This window comes from Denticeps clupeoides, chromosome 13, assembly GCF_900700375.1.
Source record: "Denticeps clupeoides chromosome 13, fDenClu1.1, whole genome shotgun sequence".
Lineage (NCBI taxonomy): Eukaryota > Metazoa > Chordata > Actinopteri > Clupeiformes > Denticipitidae > Denticeps > Denticeps clupeoides.
In genome coordinates this window covers 15,105,834-15,115,978 of record NC_041719.1, presented here as the reverse complement: position 1 = coordinate 15,115,978, position 10,145 = coordinate 15,105,834, and the positions used below count along the sequence as shown (strand labels likewise).

At 46.8% G+C, this 10,145-nt stretch overlaps 1 protein-coding gene across 6 annotated transcripts in view; it reads left to right on the top strand.

Annotated features, from left to right (window-relative positions):
• Window positions 1-9,844, top strand: part of agbl4 (AGBL carboxypeptidase 4) — a 260,027-nt gene extending 250,183 nt beyond the window's left edge. For 5 of the 6 annotated variants that reach the window (XM_029001908.1, XM_029001905.1, XM_029001909.1 and 2 more), the window contains 2 exons: window positions 1,277-1,439; window positions 9,144-9,844. In XM_029001908.1, coding sequence (XP_028857741.1) covers window positions 1,277-1,439; window positions 9,144-9,424 — 444 coding nt within the window. In that variant the 3' untranslated portion in view covers window positions 9,425-9,844. The remainder of the gene's footprint in view (window positions 1-1,276; window positions 1,440-9,143) is intronic. The other variant, XM_029001907.1, reaches the window with a different exon arrangement.
• Window positions 9,845-10,145: the final 301 nt, after the last annotated feature.

Below are 10,145 nucleotides of genomic sequence, written 5' to 3'. Positions count from 1 at the left end.
GAAGAAGAAGGAGCGGAGGGAGATTTGGGAGAGGCAGCTAGAGACTTCTTTTAGCCTCTGTAAGTACTCTTGTGACAGACTGTTTGGAGACCCCAGCGGCCATCCATCTCCCGCTGACATGTTTGGAGAGGGAGACGATTTGTTTTAGCCTGCCGGTCCACATTAACTAGATTGGATTAATCACTGGTGCCAGGGAGGAGACAGCCACATCAGCATTGCCCAGAGAACGTCTTTTTTCCCCCCCCGTTGCTGGAAGACCCTGGTTTCACCATCTCCAACGCCGGTGCAGTACCGGCTTCTTTGAATGAGCCATGCAAACGCAGCCCGGAGAACACAGGTGTGGGTGTCATCTGTTTTCCATCTGCCGACGATCGGCTCGGTGTGACCTTCTCCATTCAGACGCAGGTGACATTTCGCAGCCGGGCCAGTTACATATAGCACAGAGAATAACCTTTTCTGTGCAGTGGCCTATTCACGGCTCCCTCTCTCAGCCTCAGCATTGAAGGCGGCCACAGAAAGAGCCTTTCAGCGCCTCAAATCATTGTGCCGCCCGCATGGCAAAAAAAGGAAGGGGATAAAAATGTCGCACATTGTTCACAGGTTATTTATGACTTTCGCTGGCGATGAAAGAGAGAAATGGCGGGCTAATGTGCGTTAGTGTCCGGTTGCGTTGACCCTTGCGGCTAAGCGATGAAGATCTGGCCACTGTCGCTTTGCCCCCACATCCTGCCTGTTCAGCACTCGGCCGGCGACGCCCCGCGTTCACGTTGCGGCGGGTCACTGCTGGCCGTCAGCCGCGGCGAGCATGTCTGAAAATCCTGCTGCTGCTGTGGGGTGGTGGGACACAGAGCGGGCGTAATCCGCGGAGTAAGCATTCTACACCCCGGCGGCGGGCAGGAGACATATGGGAGGCTGTTACGTCAAATGCCACGATCGAGGACGCACACCACCACCACCACCACGCCGGTGAACAGCGATGGTCCTCTTCGGGCCAACAAAGCAAGGACAGGCTTTGAGGCGCTTTGAGTGTCCCGCTGTGTTGCATAACACAATATCATGTTTACATTTACAGCATTTGCCAGACGCCCTTATCCAGAGCGACTTACAATCAGTAGTTACAGGGACAGTCCCCCCCCTGGAGCAACTAAAGGTTAAGTGTCTTGCTCAGGGACACAATGGTAGTAAGTGGGGTTTGAACCCGGGTCTTCTGGTTCACAGGCGAGTGTCTTACCCACTAGGCTACTACCACCTTCTGTTTGTTCCTGTCCCCTCACAGTCCAGCACATCGTTTAACCGGGACGTGGTGAAGGCCGGCACTGGCCGCCGCTTTCTGGGGGGACTTCTGGACGACACGTCCTACTGCTACACCCTGGAGGTCTCGTTCTACAGCTACATGACTGCGGGAAGCAGCACCCCAGTGCCCTACACCGAGGACACCTGTATCCTTGCTTTTTTGTGTGGTGTGGTGCGTGTGTGTGTGTGTAGGGGGTTGGGTGCTTTCATAAATACTTCATCTGAGTTGTCGATGTCAATGCAATCCCACATCAATATGTTCATTCCGTCTGTAGAACCGGGATGGTCACATTAGAGGCTGATGTTATAGCTGTGACGTCTCGCTGTCACAGAAGGGCCGAGCAAATTGGTTCAGGGAGGAATGGGGAGTAAATGAGAGGAGTTTCAGCAGCATCTTTTTCCTCTGGGTCCTGTGCACCATGCTGGAGTGGCGCCGTCACTGAGCCCATAAAGCCCGGCTGTGCAAACAAAACTCTAACCAGCATTTGATGAGTATGTGGAACCCAATATGTCACAGTGTCACAAACACGGTCATTTTTCTGACCGCCCACTTCCTACAGCAGGTGGGTAGCAACCTGTGAATTGAGTCTGTGTCTACTCCAAGAGAAGATGCTTTGAACTTGGAACAAAAGGGACCTTATTCCAGTGAATCAATGTGTGTCTGTGCGTAAACAAAAGCCGGCCACGTGCGACAGTCTGTTTTCCTGAAACGATCTGGTCGGCATCTGTAGACCAGGCAACGTGAACCTCAGACATTTCAGGGCTGACTAATGAGGCTGAGAGGTGATAATGTCACTCCTTTGTGGCTGTGCTCCATCCGCCCATCTCACTATCGGCCCATACAGTAAAAGGCCCTCATCTGCAGTGAGAGAATGTGGCAACTCATTGATTTCTTAATTATTCTGGTAAATCATTACAGGAGGTGGGAGGATTATCAACAGGCCCCAGTGGGGGGGGTTGAGGTCATGGGCTGTAGCATGAGTGGGTTCAGATCGCTCTCGGCCACAGGAGCTCTTTGGCTGCTCTTTTGTGAATCCTTGTGGAGTCAGTGTAGCTCAGAAAAGGAAAAGGGGGCTCCTCCTCTCATCAACTGATTGTTCCCCATTGAATTGCACCACTCTATTTGTTCTCAGTCGTCACTTGTGCTCACATGCAATGACATTTTGCTTTCATTTCACATTTGAAGTTGCCATTGAGGAGATAAATATAAATATATATATATATATTATTTTAAATGATGTATTTAAACACAGTTAAAGATGTAGATGCTCTTGGTAAAGTAGACAAAGAGAGATGCTGGGTGTGGATGCTCTCCTGCTGTCTCTGTTTCTGGCTACCAGCCATTGTGCCGCGAGTTGTGTGTAGCCTCAGTGCCCTCTAGTGGTAAGCAGCTCCAGCTCCGTCCATCCGCTCTGTTGCCCCTCTATCACCCTTAAATATATATAAATAACCCTAACCCTATATATATATATATATTGGTATTCAAAACTTAATTTACAAGCCATATAGGCATAATTATATAAAAGGGGAATTAAAATCACAAACCAATAAATGGATTGATTATAATCTGTAAATAAATCTGTACATGGTCGTAATTGTTGTGTACTTATCTGTCTCTGCTGCGTGCATAATAACACACAGGCAGCAGAAAAGCAGCAGTCGGGTCCAGAAAGGCCCTGTCACCGTTCTGTTTTGTGTTCCTCTCTCTGTTCTGTGTTTGCTGACGTTCTTCGCCGGCCCTCGGCATGTGGCTGTAGTTGTGCTGGCAGGTCAGAAGATGGATGAGGCAGCATATTAAACTAAATGGCACAGCATTTTAATAGTTATTCCGCTATGGTGGCGGGGCTGGTGGGCGAGCGAGGGACTGAAGCACGCTGAGGCAGGGCGGGATGAACGTAGCCCTGCTGAAGGTCAGATAGGAAAATGCCCTGTGGGCTGCAGTGCAGCATGGGGAGAGGAGTGGAGAGTTTTGGTGAGCGTAGCTCGGGGGGCATCATGTGGTGCAAAGATTGTGGTCAGCTGGGTTGGAAAAATCACGGGTGTCACATTTTAAAAACCTTCTTGTGGAGCCTGCTCGGTTTAGCGTGCGAATCATCAAGAGCCAAGAAGATAACACGAAATGAATAAATACCTGAATGTGAATTAGTCTCCTCGGAACCCCCTCCCTCGGTCTTATCTGCCCTCTGTTTCTCTCTCTCTCTCTCTCGTTGGCGCTCCCTCTCTTGCAGCCACGACAGTGGTGGCTGCAGCCTGTGGAATTGAAATCTTAACCCTGCCAGTGGTCTGCTCTCTTATCCCAGCAGAGAGAACGAGCGGCAGCGGCGAGCGCCGCCCCAACGTCTCATTACAGTGGACGACCACGCTGCGAACGTTGGACGGCCGAAGCAGCGGGAATATTATGTGCTGTTTAATGATTTAGCATCACCTGCAATTTAACACAGAATTATGATGCACGCTACGCCACGTTCTCTCGCTGCTCCCTCTTTTGTTCTGAATTAGGCTTTTCTCTGCTGGCGAGTTCTCTCCCAGGCACGGTTGGATAACTATTTCTAATCTGCAGCTCGCAGGCTCTTGATTTCTTTATGTCTCTTACAGGCGTTTGGTGAATGCTAATGGGGCATTCAGACTTCCTAACCTTGATGAAGCGAGTACAGACCCCATAAAATAAGAGCCAGAGTCAGAAACTTTTTTAACGAGTGGAGGAATGAGCCTAGGCGGACTGATATGTTCAATTTAGCAACATGCCCTGCTGGATTGCATTGCAGAAAGCGTCCTCTGCTGAAGGCCGGGCCGTGAAGAGATGCCATGTTTGCACCAGAAACTTTTTATAAAGCGGTCAGGACATCATTACTGGTGAGAACAGGTGAGCGTAGCAGAATGAATCTGGGACCTGGTTCAAAACTCAGCTTGAAGCTTTTGATGAAGAGACGTGCTCCATGACTTTGAGATCCTTCCAGGTCCATCCGAGGCCGTGTCCTACTTGAGGAACTCTCTACCCCAGACAGAGGCCATTCTGGGCCCGGTCACCAGCGGCTGTCATGTGACCGGACTCACCATGTTGGCCTTTTTCAGTCTGATGGCTTAACAAGTCCACAACTCCTGAGAAAGACAGCTCCATGTTACTTCCCGTGCCATTTTCTGCTGTCCTTTAGACTTCAGACATCTACTGAAAGACCTATTATCCTTGGTCCCTCTGTAAAAATCTCACTCAATCAAAGTGGCCGCTATATTGTCAAACGCCTTTTCATTTGGTATCGCTTCACTTAAAGGGTTGTGCTGTCCTGAAGATGTTCCGCACATGTGAATTGATACAGAACAAGCACAATGTGCAGCTGGACAGCTCTGTGGTTCCTGCTGACTTCGACATCAATCACAGCGTTCCATGCGCCATACAGCCTGACAGCTTTCTGCGGGCGAGGAGATCTGACAACGCCGCGTTATTGGCACCCTCAAAGAATGGTGGGGGGGGCGTGTGTCAAGAAAGGACGTCTGAATGCGAAACCTCCTAATTGAACATTTTCAGGCTTCGCCGGCGTTGACAGGCAATTGATGGACAGTGACAACTATGCAAATCATAATTTGCCCACTGAGAATTTGGCATCCTAATTTTAGAGGGGCATTGGTTACACCACCCCCTTTTGTTTGTCTGCATTTTTGTGGACTCCTGTGATACCACGGTATCCGAGGAAGAGCAGAAAGCACTGCGCCACCGAGAGTTTATAGAGAAAATGGGGAGATTACCTCAGCAGTGCTCATTGGGAAAGGTCATCTAATTTTGCTCCAGCTTCACCCATGTGAGCCTGAAAAGCAGGAAATGGATACAGCTACACCCACCGTGTGTCAGGGACATCTTCTGATTGCCTGTCTTCTGTTTCCAGACAGGAGCCCAAAGATAACCTGAACCTTTTGGATATTTGTGTCTGAGTCATTTTTGGTGCCTTGTATCTGCATGTATGGATATGTGCACATATGTCTGATATGGCTACATGACAAGCACAAGGTGCACACAGTGAAATTTGTCCTCTGCATTTAACCCATCACCCTGTGTGAGCAGTGGGAAACCATGACAGGGTGGTAGTAGCGTAGTGGGTAACACACTCACCTATGAACCAGAAGACCCAGGTTCAACTACTGGTTGTAAGTTGCGTCTGATGCAAATGTAATGCTGTAAATGTAAATGACAGGCGCCCGGGGAGCAGTGTGTGGGGACGGTGCTTTGCTCAGTGGCACCTCAGTGGCACCTTGGCGGATCGGGATTCAAACTGGCAACCTTCTGATTATGGGGCCGCTTCCTTGGCCGCTGCGCCACCACTGCCCCACTAAATAATAAGGAATGTGTACCACCGTGTTTGCTTCATTTGTCCTGTAGGGAAAGGGACACAAGGTCTTTCAGAATTGTTTGAGATGCGGGGGGGTTGGCCCCCTTGTGCACTCCTGTTTACTGTTTTAATTAGCATTGTTAATTGGCTCTTTGTGACACCCTGGTGACAGCCCTGTCACTTGAAAGTATTGATGGCGTTGATGTTGCCTAATTTGTCTGCTTGTTAGTGGATGGTCAGGTCCAGACCACGGTGCCTTCTTCCTTGTCACTGGGGCATCATTGTCCCTCTGTCTGTTTGGAGCATGCAGGGATAAACACCCCAGTAAACAAATCATTTGTCGGGACGTTGAGGAGAGACGTCCATTTCCCTTCTGTCTCATCACCTCATCAGCCCCCATGAAGCCTTGTCCTTGAGTCACAACAAACGAAGCCTATTGATCGAAGGCGCTCACATGCTACCATATTAAAGCCACTCACGGGCCAATGACAAAGGCATTCATGCCCTTTACACTCTCTCTACATCTGCCAGCTTTTCACCACCCCAAAAAATTCCCAGACTTCTGTGAAAGACATTATTAAACTAGAGGGTTAGCTTGGTGTCGCCTGGATGAATTTCACCCCAGTTCTACTCCTCATCGTTTGAAAATCTGGGTACAGCTGATGCTCAGAAGTGGCAAAGAAGTTCAAAATTCTAATTAGGTTTTTCAGTGGTTAATTAATCTCTTTTCGTGGGAGCTTGAAAAAAAAAAAAAACGTACCAGGGTCTTCCTCATTTGGACACCACTTTCTTCTTCAGAGGAAATGCTTCAAGGTCTTTTAGTTTCTTAAAACTAGTGAAGATCTTCATTTGCACTGGGCCTTCTTTTTCTTCTTTGTTGCTTTGAAAAGCCGAGCTTTCATCATGATTCAGTAACCACGTGAAAGATGATGCATTTCTCTCATTTCACGCGGTCTGTCCATAGAGGTGTAGTAATGTGAGGTTTGCCCCTCCTGACTACACTTTGTGATTATGCAACAACTTATGTGCCCCACTTCCTTCTGAGAGGGCTGCGTTTTGGAAATTTCCACTTTCCGTAGCACCCCAAACGGTGCATCTGGCACCGTGCTCCGTCCTCCTGCCGTTTCCCCATCCCATTTCCGGTGGCTTCCATTGCTCTTGGCGCGCCGCCAGCAGTCAATCAGGGTACAGCAGCGTCCCGCCTGCAGCTGTGATGCAGATGAAGTCTTCTCCTCACCGAGCCGCCCGTCCATCACCCGCTTCCTGTTATAGACGTGAGATGTGACATCACAAGCTGAGAGGCCATCTGTACACCACAGGATCCTGGGCTATTTCTGTCATTGCTCAGAGCATGCAACACACACACAAACACACACACACACACACACATGTAGGTACACACTAGAGGAGTTTCTGCCCATCAAGGAGAAAACAAAACTTTTTTTTCCTGAGGTCAAAGTAAAGATGTCAAGGATATGGGGGATTTGGACAGATTTTACAGCCCTGCTCAGCCTTTTAATCAGCTTACCTGCCAGAGCAGGCATCGCTACAGCCGAAATTTACCTCTCACCTGATGTGCTGTTCAGAAATACATCAAGTGATAGCTATAATTTGTTGGCTGATGAAAAATTCATGGACTTGAATTAGGTGCAGGCTTTTGTACCCTGTGCCGTCCTTTGTTTTATTTAGCATGGGTTGTGCTTTAAAGTAGTTTGTCTTCGGGCGTCCCAAAAATAGGAACTGGGGTTGCAGCCCCAGACAGACGGAGTGTAAATACAGATGCTGGAGCCCTGGAGAGACTTCCCATCAGCCTGCTGAGTGACGAATGGGGGCGCAAGATGGCACCGCATTTCCATACAAAGGTGACTGAACTCAGGACCCGCAGGGTGTGGAGTAAAGACGCTGCTGATGTTTTGAGGACCTGGTTCATCCTGGTTTTGTCAGGGCTTGCAAACACCTTCAAGAGTTCATTGTTGTCGTGTAAAAATGAAGACATACTGAACTGTGCACAGAGAAACATGGAATATTAAATTTTGTAATTTAATTTCATTGTACTATTTCATCTAAATCAAGATTTTATTCATGCAAAACATACAGGTTGGCTAGGAACTTGACCAAAGAGACATAGCCATTCACCAGACATTTCCTTCAAACCGAGGATGGATGGTTCACGTAGCCCAAAGAATGGCATCCCATCTGTTGGTTTATAAGTGCCATGTAATGTTAAAAAGAAATTGGAATAATTCTTGTGTTCCTTCTAAGGCTCTTGTTTCAGTCATGCAGCTCTGACAGGTCTCATTTGAACATCAGTACAGAACTAACAGCAAAAGGTTAAAGATTGTATCTGAGCATCCATTCATCACAAACGCAGTTGAAGATAAACCACCCAAACCTGGAATCCATGGCCTCCAATGGCAATCGTTTCCCAGCCTCCCAGTGTTTTGGAGCCCTAATCAGTATGTGTGCAAAAGCACTGTGAGTAGCCAAGGCATGTAATGATGGAGAGTCAGAACTTATTGATGTGCTCCTTAATGCAACGATTGGAAGAAGGATGTTGAAGGGAGGGTCTCATGAATTTAAATCAAGCCCAGGCTATAAGTAATTGCAGCTATGAGATCCTTTTTTTTTTGCCTAACTTGACTGAAACAGTCTTGATTTACGGTTATTTAGCATAGAGAAGTCTGTTGTGTCTGGGGAATTTATGCTCTGTATTCCTCTGCTGGGTATTGGCAAGTTATTAACTGCTAATGGCTGCATCAGTTCAGGAAGGGAAAGAGGAGTGTTGGGGCAGGGCTTTTATTCATTTATTTAGTTCCTGTTGAAATTAATAGCGGAACATCAGGAGAAGAGAGACTTAGGGGCTCATTGGGGTTTAGCATTGTTACCTCAGCAAAGCCACCAACTCTATTAAATATTGTTTGTTTAGCACAAACCAAGCCGACCTGTTGAACCTTTGAAACTTTTGTCATCTTTACAGTCATTTGGAGCAGATTTATAAATACACGTTTGGAAGCCATGATGGTTGGCGGAGTTTGTTTTTTTTGGGGAGGGGTGGGAAATTCTCTGCGCATATGAAGCATGAGACACGGGATGTAACCTTTCCCGTTATGATGCCATCAGAGGAGAAATTCCAGATCTGACTGTCTGAACTGCCACTTTCTGAACGGCGAAGCACCATGACCAAAGCACTCTTTACAACTCTTTACTATCTTTACTATCGAACATATACAGGCTAGGGGAACTAGTATTAATGTTAAATAATCTCACAAAAGGACATTTTCATAATAGGGGACCTTTGAAGTTAAATGCATTTTTCTTGCTCGCCATCTTAACCTACAAAAAAACAGGCAAACTGGGTGGTGTTTGCACTTATGAAATAATCATAAATAATAATAAAAAAAATTATAATTCACAACAAATGAATTGCAAATTGTTTGATTAGCTATTTTTTTATGAATTGACACCCCTTTTTCGCGTGTATCTTTCTTTTTGGCTCACCAGTGTGTAAGAATCCTCAACATGTCTCCGTAGATATGAAGCTGGGTAGAAATGTAGCTCGCACTTTTCTGGATTACTACAAGCTAAACCATTTGGTGGATGACAGCAAACCATCGAGTCACATGAGCAGGTGCTGTGCCGCCGCTTGTCACTTGTGCGTGTCGTATAACAATATTTGTTATCCCACCGTGTTTCTTCCGTTCTTTAACAGCCTGGACGCATTACCCCCCGCACGCCAAGGGAAAAGAAATGTGAAGAATCAAGATGGAGAGAAGGTTGAGAGGAGGATCCATAGTATCAGAGGGGACTTTTAGCATTTGACTGAAGAAGCAGCCACGAAGCTGGAATAAGTGCATATGAAAGAAGCAACATTAAATCATAAAGCACTTATATACTCTTAGTTGACCACAGAAAATATAAAACACACAAACTCTTGATCTCATGACTGGTTATTAGTGATCAGCAGCAATGTTTGTTCTGCTGTTTTAAAGCAGTATTGCAAGACATAATTTGCTTTGCCTTGATGTTTGCTTTTTTGCATGGTTTGCCATGTTGCATTGTTATTTATTTAATAGATTTTTTTGTGTCTTGTCAAGTTTACTTATCTCAGAAGTATCTGCCACACAGGGCTATTTTGTACACATTTATGTACCTGCTGGATTTAGACACCTTTGAGTAGAAAATCTGGACAAATTCATTCATTCGTGATTAAACTGCATCTTACAACAAAAAACACAGATTGAGGCCTGTTTCTAATGATGTGTGATTCATGAACAAACCTGTTATTAAAGATTACATGTATGAGCAGAATGCGCTGTTATTAGTGGCTTAACGGGCAAGGAAGTGGACTCGTAATCGAAGTTGTGAGTTCAAATAGCAGGCCATCGAGGTACCGTCCCCACACACTGCTGCCTGGGCGGCTTTCATGGCTTCCCAATGCCCACTTTCACTAACCCTGGATTCCCTCTCATTTGGGTGGCAGCAATGAAACCAAGCCGGTGAGGGAGTTCTGTTAAGACAGGAAGTTTGGCTGAT